Source organism: Cynocephalus volans, chromosome 6 (assembly GCF_027409185.1).
Source record: "Cynocephalus volans isolate mCynVol1 chromosome 6, mCynVol1.pri, whole genome shotgun sequence".
In the NCBI taxonomy this organism is placed as follows: Eukaryota; Metazoa; Chordata; class Mammalia; order Dermoptera; family Cynocephalidae; genus Cynocephalus; species Cynocephalus volans.
In genome coordinates this window covers 2385080-2406713 of record NC_084465.1, presented here as the reverse complement: position 1 = coordinate 2406713, position 21634 = coordinate 2385080, and the positions used below count along the sequence as shown (strand labels likewise).

At 34.6% G+C, this 21634-nt stretch overlaps 1 protein-coding gene across 5 annotated transcripts in view; it reads right to left on the bottom strand.

Annotated features, from left to right (window-relative positions):
• The window catches only part of LMBR1 (limb development membrane protein 1), a 162243-nt gene that overhangs the window by 20269 nt on the left and 120340 nt on the right, over positions 1-21634 (bottom strand). For 4 of the 5 annotated variants that reach the window (XR_010023820.1, XM_063098786.1, XM_063098788.1 and 1 more), the window contains 6 exons: positions 18244-18324; positions 10189-10265; positions 9514-9591; positions 6673-6746; positions 6337-6427; positions 4982-5048 (listed from right to left, as the gene is read on the bottom strand). Coding sequence is in view for 4 of the 5 variants with exons in the window: in XM_063098786.1 (XP_062954856.1) it covers positions 4982-5048; positions 6337-6427; positions 6673-6746; positions 9514-9591; positions 10189-10265; positions 18244-18324 (468 nt within the window). In the remaining variant the exon portion in view is untranslated. The remainder of the gene's footprint in view (positions 1-4981; positions 5049-6336; positions 6428-6672; positions 6747-9513; positions 9592-10188; positions 10266-18243; positions 18325-21634) is intronic. The other variant, XM_063098787.1, reaches the window with a different exon arrangement.

Below are 21634 nucleotides of genomic sequence, written 5' to 3'. Positions count from 1 at the left end.
TCTTCACTTTTTTAAAAGGAAAATGGGAAGTAAGAGATAGATGTGAGAAATATCAAGCCGTGAAACTGAGTACTGTGCTTAGTTATTAGTGCAAAGAAGTAGAGACATCTCATATTCTCAAGTTTCTGGTTTGGCCAACTGGTTACAAAGTATCCTGAAGACTAAAGGGAAACAGGAGAGAAAGGGACAATGATGGGTTCCATTCTGGAAACCATCGGTGTGAGATGGCTGTAGGACACCAAATATGTTCGACAGAGCCAGATTTATCTGGCTTAGGGGTGGGTGGTGGACTGGAGGTTTGGATTTGGGGCCAAGTGAGTGGGTGTCAGTTTGGATTTGGGGACAAGTGAGTAGCTGAAGAACAGTAAAAGGACAGCTAAGGAATGGCCAGAGGAGAAGGAGAAAAAAGGGAGCTATGATTAAAAATCAAGAAAGAAGAGATGGGGGGCGGGACAGATTTCAAACAGCAAATGCCACAGAGCAATTAAGACAAAAACAGAGTCCATAGGATTGCAATTAGGAGGTCACTGGTCACCTATACAGAAAGAGATAATTAAGTGTTTTGGCTTGAAATTCATTTTCAGATGACAGAGTTCTGATAGAGGAAATGATTTCAAAACCTTTTCTTCTTTTAACTCATACTGGGCAGGATGTGAAGTTAAGAGTCATGAGAGGGAACTAGAATGCCAACAAAAGAATTAGAAACAAGGTAATACCAGGTGAGAGCTTTAAAATTTCCTACAGAGTATGCGTGCATGCACAAACACAAACACACAAACACACACACACACACACACAAATACACAGAAACAGATCTGAAAAGCTATAAGCTGAAGGGGTTTCTGGAAACTCCGAAGAGGGGATTGGGATTAAAAGTGTGGTCACAAGCAATCTTAACCCAATTTCTGATTTTTAATATTCTTTATAAGGACAATTCATTTGTGTTTGTTTATATTTATATAATTTAAATTAACTTAAAAACAAAATTTCCTACAAATGAGATAATCTGTTCACCTACCTCAGAGTTGACTGTATATGTGTACTATTTAAGAATACTAGGCTGTGTTAGGGGTCTTTATTCTTAACACAAATTAGAATCTTATTACAACTGTCTAGTTTTAATGATAACGTTTGAACTGCTAACAATTTTTAAATTACATCTTAAGGTTCCTACCAGCTAAATTATCCTAACTGGAATGATTTTCATATGAAAATTATTTTATAAGAAACTAAATTTAAGGTATTTATATATTAATAGATGGCTAAATTTAGATACACATGACCAACATGACATTTTCTCAGACAGGGTGTGTGCCCTGAAATTAGGTCAACTTCAGGAAAACATGCGACTTTAAGTTTTTAGGAAGTTATCACTAGTTGCTCTCTCAAGTGTTTTAGGCATTTGAAACAGAGTACTTTTAAGAATTCTTTGTTCTTAAAAATCCTAACTAGATAACACAAACTTATTGTTCAGATAGGAACATTAGTAATCAACCAAAAGTTAATTAGTATCACTCATTTATTATTTTCTGTAATATATCTGAATATAATTATGTCATACACAATTGTTTTGCTGGGACATTTTCAATATGGGGTTTGGAATTATTTTAATATCAGTGTAATAAGTAGGAATATATATTATGATTTATCTTCTATTCCACATTTGTCATTGCTAAGCATCTGTGAAAGCATCATTTACTTCCATTTCATGAGAACTAGAGAGGAAAAGCCCAGGGTAAAGATTAGTAGCATATTTATGAAACCCCAAAGACCTCTCCCCAAAAAGACTAGTTTTTAAACAAGGTCCCTTCATCAAGGAACAAAAAAAAAAAAAAAAAAAAAGATCCACTTTATCTCCTGAAAGATGATGGACTGTATGGGACTCAATGAGAAATACACGGAAATACTGAAAATAAATTCAAGCTGATTTGAAAGGGTGCTTTTGTTTTAATACCATAAGTATACTAAAGAAAAAAAAATCTGCATTTGAGCCTTATATAACTTACAAACTACAGAAAGAACTTTCAAGATGAAAAAAATAACTATAAAAATAATTTAAAAATAGAAATTAGTAATACCATTTCAAAGACTGTTGTTTGCATTTTAGAAAAATTCTCCCCTTTTCTTAAAGGAGATTCAAATAAAGAATAATGCAAAAAAAGTCAACCTCTCAGTTTTTCTAGATTAAGCACAATAAAGAGCATGTCAGCAATCATACAAAATCTATTCTTACAAAATTCATTAACACCTAAAATATTTTATTATAGAAAACTTTGGGTATCTAAAGATAGTTTGATCCTGTTCTACTTTCATCTTTACAAACTATCTCTTCTAATCACTTTGAGAGTCTATTAAACTAAGTAGTAAATTGTTTATTAACAAGATAGACATCGAATCCCCCCAAATTTTGGATTCTTCAAAATTAAGTCTAAACAGGCAGTAGAACGATGTTTTATAAATTCTATCCACAGGCATGGCATTACTTTTAAAGGGCTTTAAAGGGTTCTTGATAAAATTTTAAGTACAGATTCTTGGTGTTTCCTATGGACAATAAAACTATTATTAGTTACATTTGAAGAAAAATGCATGGTCAAAATTTTCCTCACAACTTAATTCTTTGTGGCAAGTAATAAGCTTATAAAATTTAATTAGTGATGATTTTTCAATTAGTACAAAATTTTCGTATTCAAATGTAACAAGCTATTTAAAAGAAATTCTTTAATAAATGTGTCATATCACACCATGCAATTAAACCTAAAGCTATAGTTTTACATTAATAATAATAGTTGGCAAATTTTTAAAAAGGAAAAAAACATAAAACACTTTCATTTTTAAAGCAAAAATATCACCAAATTAGTTATTTTATACTGGATTCAATGTATTTTCAATTTATAATTAAAACTATAGTCTTCACTAGAAAATTGTAGAAATAAGAGAAAAATTACAAATTGTGATTGTTCTTGTTACTGCATTTCTCATTGCACTGTAAGTGATGGGATGTTGCTGGTAGATTTCACAGAAGCAAGTGAGAACACACTAAGGTCAGGATTTCCTTGTGAGAGGCGACGAGAAAGAGTGAAAAATTTCACAGCTTGGAATTTGGTTGTGAAATATATCCTCTGCTCTAGTCATAAGCTTTTCAGCTAATAAATCAAAATCCTGTTATACACTAGCATAATGTTCATGACAATTGTCTATATTTTATCTTCTTAAAATCAAAGATTCAATTCTAAAGGGTTAATAGAGGAATTACAAAGTAACTCTCTAGTTTGCATTTCCCATAATACTAAATAAAGATTTTTCTTTTAGTCTAGAAATTTGCTTTTTTAATACTGTGAAAAGCCTCTATGAATCTGTTTAACGTATTTATTTCTTTTCATCTATTCAGTGCCACTGGGCATAACGTGTAATGCAGTGCGTGTTGATATTTTGCAAAGCACCACATGACTCACTGTACCCTAATGCACTCCCTTAATCCTGTTTGGACAGCTGGGTCCAGGCATTTGTTAGCTGCATTTTAATTGTTCCATCTTTCTTTTTTTTCTTTTTATTTATCTCTATGGCAAACTACTCTGGAATTTAATTTGTTGGTCTTCAAAAAGTAAATTTTGCCATTAATACGTTTTCTTTGTATTAAAACTATACTCAGCATGTAATTTTCTTCTATGAAATCAGTATATATTAACAACTAGCAATTAATCTGAAATAACAGAGCACAGTAAATGAATTTCATAAATGTTAAAATGGTGGGGTGGCTGTAATATCACAGAAATTATTTGATGGATTGTCATAAATGATAACAGTTAGCTTCAGATCAGGTTACTAGAGTGTATATTTTTGACATTTTCAAGATTAGCACACCATAAGCAGATGCTAAAAATAATAACAAGCCCTATAAAGCAAACACAAAGGAAATAAGACTATTAAACAGATTTTGTGCTAGTCTGTGGAACAGTGGCTCCATTTACATTCATACTTTAACTTCACCTTCTATTAAAACATGATATTCTTTGTAAGAATTACAAAGACAACAACAAAGCTTACACTCTCTTGGCACAGCCTGCATCCCTGATGGCCATGAGTCCTGAGTAAATAACGGAGGCGACATGAGAGCTCAAACAAAAGCAACTCACAGTTCCTAGTAATTTTTGTTATGAGCGAGTTGCTGAAGTTCAGTGATGGAATTTTTCTAATCATTATGGACACTCTTAAGTCAAAACCAAAGTTTAGAGATTCAGACACAACTGCCTAATGGGAATTTTTGTCTGAAATAATATTTGGCCAAGAACTGAGAATGTAGTCCACAATAGTGCATAATAAAAGATAAGGACAAATGAAGACTCACTCAACTATTTCAATGACAAAGTGAATCTGTTTTACTTTAAAAGATAATCAAAATTCTCTGTAAACTGAAAAATTAAGAAAACGATAGGAACGACAGGCAAGTAGAAACTAAAGGACTGAGGGCGTCCTTTGAATCAGCTTGTGCTTTCAGAAATCTCACTGCTTTCAACTCTATTTCGTGCACACAAAGCAGCTAAAATGTTTACAAATTTTCAATTTTTAAACCACATTAAATTACAAATTTTAAAAACATTTCATATAAGAAAAATTGGTTTAACATTTTCTAGACATTAAACATTTTTTTCCAAAAATCAGTTTCCTCTCTAGAGGACTCAAAAGCCTAACTTGTGAATGTCTCAGTGGAAGAAAAAAAAAAAAAACAGTTCATTGTTAGGAGAAGGAATGTTTTTAAGTGTTTAAAAAATAAATGGTCTTTATTTGATGAAAGTACTTCTCTTGGTACGGGCCTACACATAAATGAAGTGTAAAATTAAAGGTATAAAATGATGTGGAAAGAAATATTATATTTCAAAGGTGATCTTTTTGGAAAAGTTTAGAAAGTAAAAGTTAAAGAAGTTTAGTAAAGACAGCTTTAAAAGATAAGGATTTTAAACAAAAACTTCTCATTCAAACTGACCCAGTGTTCTTGACATCACAGGCAGAGCAGAGCTCAAGACCAAGATGGACACACAATTCCCAATGATCTGTTGTGAAAAATCAGAAAGAATATTGAGTTAAACCATAGGATGATAATAAAAGCCACTAACATTCTGGGAAATTACCATACATTCTAGTTACCTATTACACTTTGCCAACTTCTTAATGATACTTATTATTCAATATAGAACTTGAAAAGAATAATAAACTTTTTCTATAAATATTTCAAGTTGTATCGGTAAGTTCTAAAAGATATTTACAGTACATGGCACAATATAAAGTTACAGAACACATAAATTACTTTACACCTGGACAATGCATTTTATACATTATTGGTTAAGTTGCCAATTTCAAAAAGCTTTGCATGTCAAGTAAAAAAGAATTATTTATTTAATACTTCTGACTATATTTTTTAAGTCAGATTACTGCTAAAGATCTCTTATATATCTACTTCTAATATGTTTAATTATTATAAGATTTAGTTTTAAAATTGCCAGAAATCCAAAACACCTAAACTCTAGTAATTAATTTTCAAAGTATCCTACACTTATTCTTTCATATTAAATAAGAGGAACTAAAAATAATGATTAATACTTATGATCATTTCAACTAGATACTAAGTATCTCAACTATTTATTGACTTTTAGAAAGTCATAGCTATATATGTGTGTGTATGTATAAACATATATAAAATAATTTCTCCCCTTTAAATAGGCTAAAACTATGGAATATATAATAAAAAATAAACAAGCCAACAGCTCTTATTAGTTATTCTTCTTTGTCAGTCTCTGGGAATATTTTACAAAGATTCAATCACCATGTAAGGTAACAGCCTTTAGTATTCTGAACCCAATGACATATTGTAGAAAGTCAAATTAGCCTCAGACTACAAAATGTTTCTGAATAGAACTCTTCCGTCTTACTTTAATTATTCAAATTTGAAATACTTTGTCTCTACTACTTGTAGCGACTAAGTTCTTCAGATTTCAAACAAGCCCCCTGAAGTACAGTTAGCACAATCAAAGTTACTCATTAGCAATACTTTTTTTTTTTTTTTTTTTAGAGGAAAAAGAGTCCTTTCAGGGGCCTTCTATGGCTAGTTAACAAGCTCTGCAGTTCTGTGCATTTACAAGTGAATGGACGCCATCCAAATTAAACAGAGCACATCCCTTTCCCACTCACTCCACATTCTGGAAGTCTTCCAGTTTGTGTTTATGCAACTTACAAACAAATACCTATCAGTGCAAATGAACCATTCAGGATGATTACTAAATAAAACAGTCCATTTGTCTTGGAAGGCAAAAGAGGCCACAGTCACCTAAGACTTCACCTTACCTTTGTCATAGTTGTGTCATCCTTCTTGGGAGTAAAGTTTCCAAAAAATCGGAGGCTATAGAAACCGACAACAGAGGACACCATAAGATAGCTGTGAGAATCAAGGAAAAAAACTCCCTAAAAGAATGCAAATTTCTTTAAGTTTTCAGCAGTCTCCAAAAAGTCTTAGGGCCCATAGAAAATAAATAAATAAAACAAAAAGCCACTTTGAGTGCTTGAGGAAGACTGACCTGTTGTTTTTTCTTCTAGACAAATGTCTTAGTAAATTACCACTGTCCCAGAAAACTAGCCAGAAAGCTTGTTAGCAGACAGAACGTTCAGTTAAAGAAAGGATACAAAATCAAAATGATTTCAAGTGCAGCTCCCACAAAACCAAAAGTAGACAGGGAGGCATTTCCTATTCCAGGCCCCTGAGAGAGAAAAAAAACACTTCTCAGAATTCAATGACACCATTATATATCTGGTTTTCCTAAAACAGTTTTTTCCTAAAAATAAGACAGTTGAAATTAGGAATGTTTAATACCTTGAAATAACATCTAGACTTTCAAAGGCCAATAAAACACGACAGTGGACTGATTTAATCAACAAATTTAGCCACCATGTTAACAATTTTAACAAGCTTAAAAAATCTGATTTACCTCAAATGTAAGTCACTTGTCAAAATGATCTGATTGTGCTATTATAAAATGGGGCAATTTGCTACTTCAGAAAAAAAAATCTCAAATATTCTTGGGAGAAATTTTTTAAAATAGAATAGTACAATAGAAATAGAATATATAACTATCAGAATACTGAAGCAACATACAAAAATTACACAATTTAAGTATGTCAAAATGAAGTTGAGCATAGAAAGAAAATGAATGTGCATATCTCCTGCCTCTACACCTCAAAGTTTCCTTTCCCCAGATCTTCCTTGGGAATTCAGAGTTACAGAAGGTGTAACTGTTAACACAGATATCTATGAAGTAATGCTATAAATTTTTTCCTAAATATTATACCTATGTCAAAACCTATCTTTATCTAGAACTTCAAACAAAAAAAAAAAAAGAAAGAAAGAAAAAATATTATTTTTATAATGAGATTACACAGGCCAAAAAGCATTCTCTACTGAAGCAGGGACAATATTTGCAAAGCTTACTAATTAAAGGAACTATCTGAATATGAATTACTGTTTTACTAGTTATCTTAAATTATGTCTAAAAGAAATAGCAGGGATAATTAAGAATGTGTAGTCAGCCTAATAAAAAGTAAACCAATAAATAATATCATACATATTATATATACATTCTATTTTTGGCATAAAGAAGTAAATATAGCCATGGAAATTTCATATACAAATAAAGTAAGAGCAAAAAATTTACCAACTTTTCATCAATCTTTTGAAGAAAAAATGAATAATGCCATAGTAAATGATAGGGTTTAGGACATGCTACCCCAAAATATGACACCTTGGAATCAGAAAACCCAAGAAGGTCACAGTCTGACTTCCTGTCACTCTCCTCTGACCATAAGACCCTCATTTGAGGGGTGGCTCCCCTATTCCCAGAGGAAAGGAACATCCTTATCTCTGAAGACACAAAACACAGAAGAATCAGAACACACAGGCCTTGCTAAATGTCCCCCAGTTTACAACCATTAGATCACACTTCCTCACGACTGTCCACTCTGTATCAAGCCTAAGCATAAAAACACACAGGTTTCCCTGTTTCTTTGGTCTTCATTCTAAAGGCTCCCACGACATGTTAAACTTATCTCACATACATCTGTCTGCTTTTCTCTTGTCAATCTATCTTTTGTAAGAGAGGCCTCAGCCATGAACCTTGCAATGGGTGAGGAAAAGATATTATTTTTCTCCCCTACAAAAGATTATTGACCTAGATGGAAAATATTTTAGAAATATTCCCTGTCTCAAGAGAAGGCCTATAGGCAGGATTAAGATGTCTGATTTATTTACACAATTCTAACGTGGAGCCCCTACAATGCACACATCACTCTCTACTACGCACTAAGGGGACTGGTACAAAAATGCACCATAGAGCTTCAGGACTTACCTTGTTTTGCTGGTATATCAAAATGGGTTAAAAAGTGAATAGGAAGTCAATACAGTAAGTGACTTCCTGCTCTACCAGTGGGTTTGAGTATAAACAAAAGAAAAAGACAAGGTCCTAAATGGAGGAGGATTATTTATTGTTGCTGCTGTTTGTGGAATGAGGCATCTGGAGCATGCTGGTAGTCTTACACTTGTGGAGAAGAGGCTGCAACTAAATGAGACAATGGCACGGGGTCCTGGGAAGACTGGGGTGGAGGGATTGCAATCAAGAATACGGCTAAAGGAATTAGATTTTGAAAGAACAGGGTATCCTTGTCTCAGACTGAAGAAAAGGAATTAAGATAGATATTGACTTTTTTCTGTGAGAGAGAAAGACATCATCTGGTTCAGAGAGAGACATCAAAAGTCTGCAAGAGTTTTAAAGTCATTGCTATGGGAAATGGAAAAGCTGCTGACTTAGGAAATGTATAATAAAGTATCAAAATGTAAATGACTCTTTATCCAAAACTTTATAGAGACACCTGGAAAAAGTCTGACACAAAGGCATATTTAGTGGTAAATACCTTCCATATATAGAACATTCTCAAATAAGCTAACTGATAGAATTTAACAAAATCAACAATTTTTAAATGACCGACAGTTAATTCATGAAAAGTAGTATATCTAACTCTCTTCCAGCTAACTGTACATTTTGATTCAGTCTCACTAAAAAGTGTGACACTTTTAAAGCATGAGTCCCTAGAGCTATATATCTGGATCTTTTACAAAGCCAGCAAATCTATTTAATATACTCTTTATATGTCACTATTTTAGAGTATGCATTTTCTTAAAGAACCATAAATATGAATTTCAGTAAAACCAAGAGAAACTTCTCTGATATGAAATCTAACAGGAAAACCTATTACTTGAAAAAAGGCCCTGCCAATCCAAAATAAAAAATCAGAAACAAGAATCATAGTTTATAAACACCGTTTGTGCAAGCTTTTTGGTTAAAGAAATTCATACGACTTCAAGAATATATATACATGCAGACAGATAAATGTTCTCATTTACTTATTTGAAACACTCAGGGTATATATACAGAATACTTCTGTACAAGAAATACATTTTAAAACATTTTACTTTACCCTTGTTCCCTTTGGCATTGCTGTTTCATCAACCAATAGGCAAAGAATATTACAAGCCACCAACAGGACCGAGATGGACTACAAAACAAAAAGTAAGCCATCAGCTATCAAAGATTCTTGCCAATACACAAATATTAAAATCTAAGTAACCAATTGTATGTTTCAGAGTAGAAGAAAAGCAGTCAAGACCAAAATTCTACATATAAAACTACAGAAATCAGACTATATTAAAAAAATCCAGAATACATTTTAAAAGTTTCTGCAAACCATTATAATTTCAAAGCTTGTAACACAAGCTAATAATATAGATCATTTTACTAAGTGATCTCACCAACTGGAAACACAGAATTAAAAGGTGGAACTAATTTCATAATGTAATTTTCATATTCTATCATAGAATTTCAAGCAGGGTATCTGCAACACACTGTGTTTTATCAATTTTCAGTGAAAGAAAAGGCTGAATTTCCTGCTTTCATGAGGAAACAGACAATCTTCAGAACTTCTTTAAATTGCCATGAGTTTTTTTCACAGATGACGGCAGGCATAGATGAATTCTAATCTGTTCATAGAGCATCAGCCTTCTGGAGACCATCTAGCCAAGGGAGTTGCCCTCCTCAAATGCTGAAGTAAATAAAGTATGATTTGCTCTGTTTAACTAGGCAAATAAATTCTTACTGTCTCAATAAGAAGGAGAACCATAACAGCAGGATACACCAAATTTCTTTCCCATGCTGAAGCCTTTTTTCGCCTCTCTATTAGAAGAAAAAACAAGATTTCAGTAACTTCCAAAAATTCTCTCCAGATTCACATTTTCATTTCATAATGCTATAGTCAGTATGCATTATTTTTACATAAATAATTTCTTTTTTGAAAACATAGATTACTTTTCATTTTCCTCCACAAACTATAAAAATCAGTTTTAAAATCAGTTTGCTACATTAGACAGCTCAATCTTGTAATGCTTAAATTTGAGTGAAGACATTTCAGTTTTTAAGAAAATATTGTTAATATACAGCTCAGTTTGAAAATACAGAAATACTGTATTTGTATTTTACATAGATCTACATATTGATATAGGTATATAATTGAACAAATAAAATAACATGATTAAAAATCCCCTCTATTCTCATATCTCAAAGATAAACATTTCTAGTTTTCTAAAGGCTGAAAGTAAACTTGCACTTTTATAAACACCAACTCTCAAGGCAAGAACATCCAGAAAAGACAGGTCAAACTTAATTTTTTTAAAAATCTGTCTAAAGATACCAGAGAGCTACCAAGACAAAAAGTAATGAGGAACTAATGCTTAGTGAAATGAACTGAGGTGAACCCTCCACTCTGCACTACCTTTCCCTGCAAGGCATAGACCTAAGAGACTGAGAAATCAAGCGGAAATCGGGGGTAAAAGGGAACGATGCCAAAGCAAGGCTTTCACCAGACTCAACACAGCCAGGGAGACAAACATCAGAGTTAAGGGCTATCAAGGCAGCCAGAATTTGAAAGGCTATGATCGCAGAGAAAAGGAAAGGGCAAAGACGTGAGCCTGACATGCAGCACCCTTCTCCTTCAAGGAAGGCACCAGTGGCTGAGAGGCCAAGCAGAAGAACAGAAAGATGCAGCAAAGAGGCTGAGAAGCCAAGCAAAGCTTCTGTCAGGCTCATGTTTCTTGAGAGGTAAAAACTAGAGTTCAGGAAGAAGATGGGGTCATAGTCAAAAGCAAACAACCAGGCTTTCCATTAGCACCAAAGAAAAGCAGTACCCTATGATTAATGCCAAACTCAAAATTGACCAGGCCTTGTAAAGGCCAAAACCCAGCAGCAACTGATCTCAGGCCCAGATGGATTAAATCGATATGTCCCTACTCACAGTGACCACCACAAGGACAGAGGGGGACATGAGCTGTGGGGGCTCTGAGCAAGGAGCCAGGGGCAAGGTCTTGCCAAGGCTCCATCTGGTTTCTGTTCCCATCCTTGATGTTATCTTAGGGTCCCGCTGGATTCTGATATATTTCAGGGTGGAATCACATAGCTTTACTGATGCCTTCTTTGGTTTCTCATGGTCTGGACAGTATGTGTCTCCTGGCAATTTTATAACTCCAGGCTAACTGGAAAACAACATTAATCCTTTCATACAATTGCCTCCCTACTCTTGGGTTACTTTAGTTCATGTTCTCTGTTTGCTGCAGTAAATCATTCAGCAAACTTTTCAGGGAAGGTTCTTGGCTGACATGCTTTCTTAACCTCTGCGTATTTGAGACTGTCTTCCAGTTGCCTTTGTACAGAAATGATAACTTGGCAGGGTATATAATTTTTGGCTCAGAATTGTTTTCCCTTAAAACTCTGTAGATATTATTCTATTGTCTTCTAGCATTTAGAGTTGCAAGAAAAAATTCTGAGGTCAGCCTGACTTTTGCCCCTTTATGGGTAACTCGTTTTCACTATCTGGATACTTGTAGAATTTTTTCTTTATCCTTGAAATTTAAAAACCAGAATATGTCTAGGTGTTGCTTTCTTTTCATCAAATTTTAAAGGTACCCCACGTGCTTTTTCTATTTGCAGATCTAGTTTGTTCTTCAACTCCAGATAATTTTCTTTTATTAGTTCCTTAATTACTGTTTCAGCTCTACTTGCTCTGTCCTCAGTTTCAAATATTTCTATTATGCATAGATTGTATCTCCCGGACCAGCCTTCTAGGTCTTTCTTTTTCTCCTCTTTCCTCATCTTGATTTCTTTTCCCTTTTTCTCTGCATTCTGTGAGACTTTCTCTTGTTTTGCATTTACTTCAGTAATTGGATTTTGTGGACAATCCAGTTTGTGCCTTCTTTTTTGGTCCTCCTTGCTAAGAAAAGCTATTGAAAAGGTCATAATACTGCAGTGCAGAAGAAAGGAACAGAGCTAAGTAATTAAGAAAATGCCTCCTCCTGAAGTAGATGTAGTGCCAGAAACAGAAGCTACAAAAAAAGGTTTAGGAATTGCATAACAAGGGAGTTTCACGAACTATCCGCAGTGTTAGAGAAGGGATGGGCATAGAGCTCAAAAAGTATCAGGGAGTTGAGAGAGTTCTGCAATTTTTTAATGAGAAATGTCTGACAACATTACCAGAAGATGGAACAAAGAGGAAAAAAAGACAAATGAAACAGACGCTGAGTTGATCCACATATTGGACTTCTCAGAAAGAGGCATTAAAATAAATAATTAATATGCACAATAAAATAAGTGACAAAATGGCAAATTTCACAATTTGAATCTATAAAAAATAATCAAATGGAAATCACAGAACTGAAAAATACTGTAACTAAAATGAATAACTCAACAGTTTTGACAACAGTTATGACACAGTCGAAAAGACAGTGAAAAGGAAGACAGATCAGTAGAAAATACCACAGACTGAAGCATGGAAATAAAAAAGGAAATACAGAGTGAAAAGATCTTAGCATATGTATAACTGCAGTCTGAGGAAATAAAAGAGAATGAGGCAGAAGCAATATTTGATGAGATAATGGCCAAAAGTTTTCCCAAATGGATGAAAACCACAGAGTAATGAAGTGGTACAGATCTCAAGAAGGATAAATACAAAGAAAACCAAATCTAAGCATATCAGGATAAAACTGCTAAACAAAGACAAAAAGAAAATCTTTAAAGCCCTTCAAAAGAGCAACAATATGACTTTTAACCAGAAACCAGAAGTCATTGGAATGAAATCTTCACAATGTTGAAACCTACCCAATAGGAATTCTAAATTCTATTTTCAAATGCCCTACAAATGGACAAGGCAGAGTAAATATGTTTTCAGACAAATAAAACACCAATGAAACACCATTTCACATCCACTAAATTGGTAAAAATTTGAGAGTCCAACATTGTCAAGTGGTGGCAAGGATATGAAACAACATGGAATCCAAAATAATACAACTACCTGAGAAAACAGTTTGGCATTATCTAAAAAGTTGTACATGCACATATACTATAATCTTTATATAATTCCACTCTTAAAAAACATTTATACCAAGAGATATGTATAATAATAATAATAATGTAGTAACATTATTCATAATAGCAAAAGACTGGAGACCTATCTAATATCCATCAATAGCAGGATAACTAACTTCAGGCAATATAATGTAATTAACTGAAATAAAAATGATAGCAACATACATGGCTTTCAAAAACACAACACTGGACTTCCACCTCTGAAGACAGAGCAATAACAGAGACCAGATTTAGCATCCAGCCTGAAACGATTAAGAAACCAAATACATGAAAGCAGTTTTGAAGACACTGGACATCTGATTATGGAAGAACAATACTCTCTGAGAGACGGGAAACAAACAACAGGAACCCGAATGACCCAGCTTACTGTCTTGAGAGTTTCCACGCCATGGTGCAGGGAGGAGGTATCCAAGCAGAGCCCAGTTGAGGACATGAAATGGGAGTCTGGGGAGCCCTAAGTCAGCTGGAGTTTACAGAGCAAAGTACCAAAGAGGACACTACAGCGCAGAGAAAGAACTCCAAGGACCTTCAAAGGGTTGCCCTCATGTATTTCAGTAGAGTAATGATTGGCTCAGGCATGTTAGGAAACAACCCATGGCTGAGGAAAGAACCACTCAAAAATAAGAGAGAGAACAAAATTTGACAATCACAGAGTGCCAGAAATAGAGCCTGCTCCACCCACAAGACAGTACAAAACCTCAAAACATCATAAATCACAAGACATGGGATAAGAAGTGTCTTGCCCTAGTGGTGGGGAACAGTTGGCCCTACACGCAAAGCTGCTCTAGTCCAGCCTAACAAGTCTTCAAAGCAAAACACAATAATATCAAACTGTTTCCAAATAATTTAATTGCATCCCAGAACAAAGCTCCTCATTTACAGGAATACAAAAATATCAGCAGCACTCAACAAGATAAAATTCACAGTGTCTGTTTTCCAATCAAAAATTGCCAGGCAAAAAACCAACTTTTTGACTCATTGATCTTTTGTATTGTTTTTGGGGTTTCAATTTCATTAAGTTCTGCTCTGATCTTAATGATTTCATTCCGTCTGCTAACTTTAGGTTTGGATTGTTCTTGTTTTTCTAGATCTTTAAGGTGAAGTGTTAGGTTGTTCACTTGCCATCTTTCCATTCTTCTGAGGTGAGGATTTAATGCAATAAATTTCCCCCTTAATACTGCTTTTGCAGTATCCCACAGGTTTTGGTATGATGTATCATTATTTTCATTAGTTTCAATAAATTTTTTGATTTCCTGCTTGTTCTTCTTGGACCCATATGTCATTAAGTAGAATGCTGTTTAATTTCCATGTGTTTGTATAGTTTCCAGAGTTTCATTTGTTATTGATTTCTAGTTTTAATCCACTGTGGTCTGAGAAAATACATGGGATAATTCCAATTTTTTTGTATTTGTTGAGACTTGATTTGTGACCTAATATGTGATCTATCATGGAGAATGATCCATGTGCTGATGAGAAGAATGAATATTCTGAGGTTGTTGGATAGAATGTTCTGTAGATATGTGTCAAGTCCAACTGGTCTAGAGTATTGTTTAGAGCTGTGTTTCTCTGCTGATTCTTTGCCTAGATGATCTGTCCAATATTGACAGTGGGGTGTTCAGGTCCCCTGCTCTTTTGGTATTAGTGTGTATTTCCTTCTTTAGGTTTAATAGAGTTTGTTTTATAAATCTGGCTGATCCAACATTGGGTGCATATAAATTTATGATTGTTATGTCTTCTTGATGGATCAATCTTTTTATCATTACATAGTGTCCCTCATTGTCTCTTTTTATGGTTTTTAGTTTAAAGTCTATTTTGTCAGATATAAGAATAGCTACTCCAGCTCGTTTTTCTTTTCTGTTTGCATGGTAAATCTTTTTCCATCCTTTCACTCTTAGTCTATGTGAGTCTTTAGGGGTGAGGTGGGTCTCTTGAAGGCAGCATATAGTTGGGTCCTCCTTTTTAATCCAGTCAGCCAGTCTGTGTCTTTTGATTGGGGAATTTAAGCCTTTTACATTAAGAGTTGTTATTGAAAAGTGTTGATTTATTCCTAGCATTTTACTGATTGTTTGGTTGTCTTAGGTGTCTTTTGTAAAATTGACAAACCATTAGCATGGGTAACAAAAAAAAGAAGAGAGAAGATTCAAATAAAAAAAAATAGAAATGAAAAAGGCGATATTACAACTGATTCATCTGAAATACAAGGAATCATTCGAGACTACTATAAACAACTATATGCCAACAAATTTGAAAATCTGGAGGAAATGGATAAATTTCTGGACACACACAAGCTCCCAAAACTGAGCCATGAAGACGCAGAAAATCTGAACAGACCAATAACAATACAGGAGATTGAAGCTGTTATCAAAAGGTTCCCAACAAAGAAAAGCCCAGGACCAGATGGATTCACAGCAGAATTTTACCAAACATTCAAACAGGAATTGACACCGATCCTTTACAAACTATTCCAAAAGATTGAAACGGACGCAAATCTCCCAAACTCATTCTATGAAGTAAACATCATCCTGATACCAAAACCAGGTAAAGATATAACCAAAAAAGAAAACTACAGGCCGATATCCTTGATGAATATAGATGCAAAAATCCTCACTAAAATACTAGCAAACAGAATACAGCAACACATACCTAAAATTATTCACCACGATCAAGTGGGATTCATCCCAGGGATGCAAGGTTGGTTCGACATACGCAAATCAATAAATGTGATATACCATATTAATAAAATCAAACACAAGGACCATATGATCATCTCTATAGCTGCTAAAAAAGCATTTGATAAAATTCAGCATTCATTCATGGCAAAGACCCTCTATACGTTAGGTATAGACAGAAAGTATCTCAACATAATTAAAGCCATATATGACAAACCCACTGCCAATATCATCCTGAATGGGGAAAAGCTGAAAGCTTTTCCTTTAAGAACAGGAACTAGACAAGGATGCCCACTCTCACCACTCCTATTCAACTTAGTGTTGGAAGTACTAGCCAGAGCAATCAGAGAAGAGAAGGAAATAAAGGGCATCCAGATTGGAAAAGATGAAGTCAAACTGTCCTGTTTGCAGATGACATGATCCTATATATCGAACAGCCTAAAGCCTCCACAAAAAAACTCTTGGAGTTGATAAATGATTTCAGCACAGTAGCAGGATACAAAATCAACACACAAAAATCAGTAGCATTTCTTTTCTCCAAAAGTGAACATGCAGAAAGAGAAATCAAGAAAGCCTGCCCATTTACAATAGCCACCAAAAAAACAAAATACTTAGGAATTGAGTTAACCAAGGATGTGAAAAATCTCTATGAGAACTACAAACCACTGCTGAGAGAAATTAGAGAGGATACAAGAAGATGGAAAGATATCCCAATGTTCATCACAGCACTCTTTACAATAGCCAAGAGTTGGAACCAGCCCAAATGTCCATCATCAGATGAGTGGATACGGAAAGTGTGGTATGTCTACACAATGGAATACTACTCAGCTATAAAAACGAATGAAATATTGCCATTTGCAACAACATGGATGGACCTTGAGAGAATTATATTAAGTGAAACGAGTCAGGCACAGAAAGAGAAATACCACATGTTCTCACTTTGGTGGGAGCTAAAAATAAATAAATTCACACACACACACATACAAAAAAAAAAAAAAAAAACGGGGGGGAGACATAGCAACTGCAATTCCTTGAAGTTGATACGACAAGCAAACAGAGGGGACATTGTTGGTGGGGGGAGGTTTCGGGAATGGGCCACAATAATCAACCACATTGTATATCGACAAAATAAAATTAAAAAAAAAAAAAAATTGCCAGGCATGCAAAGAAGCAGAAAAATACAACTGATGAGGAGGAGTAAAATCAATCAATTGGAACTTATCAAGAACAACACAAATGTTAGAATGATCAGACAAAAACATTAAAACTGTTGTCACAATTGTATTCCATATTTTCAAAAAGACGGAAGACAAAGACTGAACATGTTAGAGACATGGAAGGTATAAAATAGGCCAAAATAAAACTTATAGAGATAAAACTGCAGTATCTGAGGGAAAAAAAATACACTAGATGGGATTAAAGGCAGATTAGATATGTAGAAGAAAAGGACAGTGGAAGGGAAGACACAGCAATAGAAACTATCCAAAATGAAATACAAAAAGAAAAAAAGACTGAAAAATAAAGAAACATCCTTGAGCTGTGGGCTTATATACACGTAACTGAAGTCCCTGAAGAGGGGGGCACAGAGGAAAAAAGAATATTTGGAGAAGTAATGGTGAAAAACTTTCCAAACAAGATGAAAACTATAAATTCCCAGATCCAAGAGACTCAATGAACTGAAAAGCAAGAAACGTGAAGAAAACTACTCTAAGATGTATCATAATCAAATTGCTCAAAATGAGTGATGAGGACATCTTAAAAGCAGATACGGAAAAAATGACATTAAAAGTATGACAGCCTACTTGTCAGAAATAATGGAGGTGAAAAGACAGTGAAGCAACATCTTTGAACATCACGATCCTTGAAAATCATTTTGTATATATACAAAACAGAAAACAGTTAATAAATACATACTTATTATCCCCTCTCCTCAAAGACAGTCCTTTATCAATAATTTTTGACAGACTGAAAGATTCTAACATGAACTAAAGATTTCATAAATTTTCTACTATTTTAGACTTCAGTAAAGTCTTTAATATGAAGCCAAGACACAAGGAAAAAAAGTACAATACCTAATTTTGTCTTAAGCGTCTTTACACTTTCAAGTTCTTGTTCCAACTCCTTTATGTTGCACTCCACTGATGAAGACAGCCCTATCCAAAGCAAAAATGTTTAGAAGTATAACAACAGAACCCCTAACACTATAAAACCGGTAGCCTCTTAATTAAAACATAGCGTAACATATTGCAAATCCTGATAATTGGGAATAAAAACCAATGCTGCTGTGACTCATCGTAAATCCATATCTTTACTACTTAAAACATCCAAGTTCTCACTGATTAAATACTACATGTTTCCTAGAAAATTTCCTACCTTGATAAAATTCTTATTTGATCTACAGGAATTATTAATCTTTTCCTAATTACAAAAGCATCATGTACTTACTGTAGAAAGTACAAAAAACAAAAAAGGATCCCCTCTTCTCCATCCCACCTCCCTAAGTGACAATTGTTAACAGCTAGGTTGATGCCTCCAAACCTTTCTCCATATTGATAACATATTTAATACATACATACACACAGTTTTCATTACATATTTTATACAAATGGGGTCAAGTCCGAGACATTATCATTCGTTTTCCTAGTCAATAATATGTCCAAGTTGACAGATAATACCAACTCCTTAATAGCAGAATAACATTCAAAAGAATGGATGTATTACAATTTTATTCAGAATTATTCCATCTATGAATATTCAGGTTTTCTTTGACTTTTTGCCACTAAAAATAATGTTGCAATAAACATTCACATATGCCTATAGAGCACATTTTGGTTCTATTGCTTGTGAAAGACAGATTCCCAAAATTCAGATTGCCAAGTCAAAGAGTATGAGCGTTTACAGTTTTAAGAGATATTTAAAGGTTATTTCACCCAAATATTGTCATTTATTTTAATAATTTAATTTATTGTAATAATTTACATTTCCACCAATTGCTTTTCAAAGTACCTGTTTTCCGATATATTCCCTAGCACCGGATATTATAACTCATGACTTTTTGCCAATGCAATGGGTAAAAAAATGTTTTCTTATTATTATTTTAAAATACATTTCCCTAAATGTGGTTGAGCATATTTTCACGTCTATTTATCACGTGGATTTTCTCAACTCGTATTTTCGGCTTGTCTCTCTAATGGTTTGTGTATCTCTGTATTCTATTTTATCTGTTAAATTCTGAAACAGATAAATTAAAATCCCCACCACAAATGCACTTTGATTAGGTTATCTCCATTTTTAAGATTTTTTTTTTTTCATGGCCCTCTCTGTTTTTAATGCTTTTCAACTTAAATTCTATTCTGTGGACTTTAAGTCCTACTTTCCTTTTGTTTTCACCATGCTTCCTTGCTTGCTTGCTTGCTCGCTCACATACTTACATACCTTTCTTTCTTTTTCCCTCATCCAGTTGGATTTTATTTGAGGTTTAACCTGTATCAGTTAGAGTTCACTGGTTATAAACAATTGAAATTGACCCAGTAGTTAAAACCGAAAAGGAATTCATGAGATGGAACCAGCAGGAACACTTTCCAGTAAAGAAAGTAGAGGAAACAGGCAGCTGGGAACTCCAGGTGGCACGAACAGGCGGACAGTCTCCTCATATAGTAACAGCTGTAATGAACAACTATTTCCAGTCTTTATGTGGCTATGACCAGGAACAAAAGTCTAGGGAGCAAGTATCCTAATGGCATAGCTTAAAGTCACATGTCAGTTCCCTGGCTGGGAGAGAGAGAGAACTTTGACAAGCAGTTCTTGTCAAAGAAGATCTTTTCTAGCAGAGAGAATAACAAAGCCAGATCAGGTGCTTTTCTAAAAGAAAGGGCAAATAGGTGCTTGTAGCAAAAATGATACGTGTTGAACAACCCAACTTGATATGCTCTGTTCTTTAACAGTAGAACTCAGTCCATTTACATTTAGCAAAATACAATACTTGCATTCAGTAGAATAGCTGATAAACTTCACTGTATACCTTCCACACTACCTGTCTTAATTTTAAGTGCTTTTTTTTTAAAGCTTAATCTTTATCAAAATCAGGCATGCATGGGTTTGTAATCATGCTCTTGTCCCTCCTAATTCCACCTGCCCAAAGAGAGCTGCTTTCATGTTGTTTAGCTGATTCTTTTCACATTTGTCTTCCCATCAGTATGTCTTGATTTTCAGCATTAAGCATTCCTACCGTGGCAGATGACGACTCAAGTGTCTGAACCACTCACCTTGTCACTCCTTTCTCCCCACGTGGCCCTATCAGTAATTTTGGCTACACTGATATTCTCTACATTATTAAAAGAACACCGCTTAAGCCATGTAGTAAACTATGACCAGCTTTCCTTCCTTAACATTCTTCCTACCTTCAGAATTAGCGATTAATTCTTCTTCATTTACTTAGTTTTCTATGTACTTATCATTAATTTGAAGCCAAACCTTCCTCCCAAACGTCTTTATTTTCTCTTGGTTTTTATATTCCGCAGTTGTGCTATGAATTTCAGCTTCTTGAAGAAACTTCTCCCGGAGTCTTTGGGCCCGCCCCGCTCTGGGCTGGCTGATCTCCACGCCTCATGCACATTGTCACCCTGGGACCACCTTTGCCCTGTCTGCCCTGTCTCCTATTGTGCAGCTCTTACTTCCTACTCAGCCCATGTCTTTTCTTTCTTCATTTACTCCCTTGTTTAGGTGGCGCATATCCTCTAGCGGCTTACTAAGAAAACGTGAATGGAGTTAAGCTCTTTGACATTATACAAGTCTGAAAATTTTACCTTTGGTCTTAAAAAAAAAAATCAAGGTCAAAACTAATTCTCCTGAAGAATTCTGAAGTCACTGCTCCATTACCTGCCAGTTTCTGGTGTTGCTTTAGAGAAGTGTCAAACAATTCCCCCGTCTGTCCCTTTACAGTGAGCTGCTTCTCATTCCCCTTTTTAACCAGGTAGGACCTTTGTCTCCAGTGCTCATGCTGTGAGTCCATCTTCACGTAATGAGTTAGGTAATCTCCAAATTCACGTCCTGCAGATCTAAGACGTTTTTCTTGTCTCCTCCACCACGTTCTCTCTCCCCTCCCTATCTGGAGTTCCTATTTGTTGATGTCGGATCTCCTGAACTGGTTCTCTAATATGCTCAACTCTTCTCTATTTTCCTTATTTTTGTCATTTTTGACCTATTTGTGGGAAGAGTTCTTCTTTATCTTCCAATCTTTTAGATATATTATGATTTCTAAATTTCAAGAATCTGTTTCGGTTCACTAGATATGCCATTTTAACGGAGGGCTGGCCTTTCTCATGACTGCAATCTCTTTCTCTCTCAGGACATTAACGACAGATTTATTTTGAGACATTCTCCTCCTGTGCATATTCTATCTGCCCCAAGTGCTCTTGTTTGTTTCATATGGGAGGCTTTCTTCAGATATCTGGAGAACCTTAG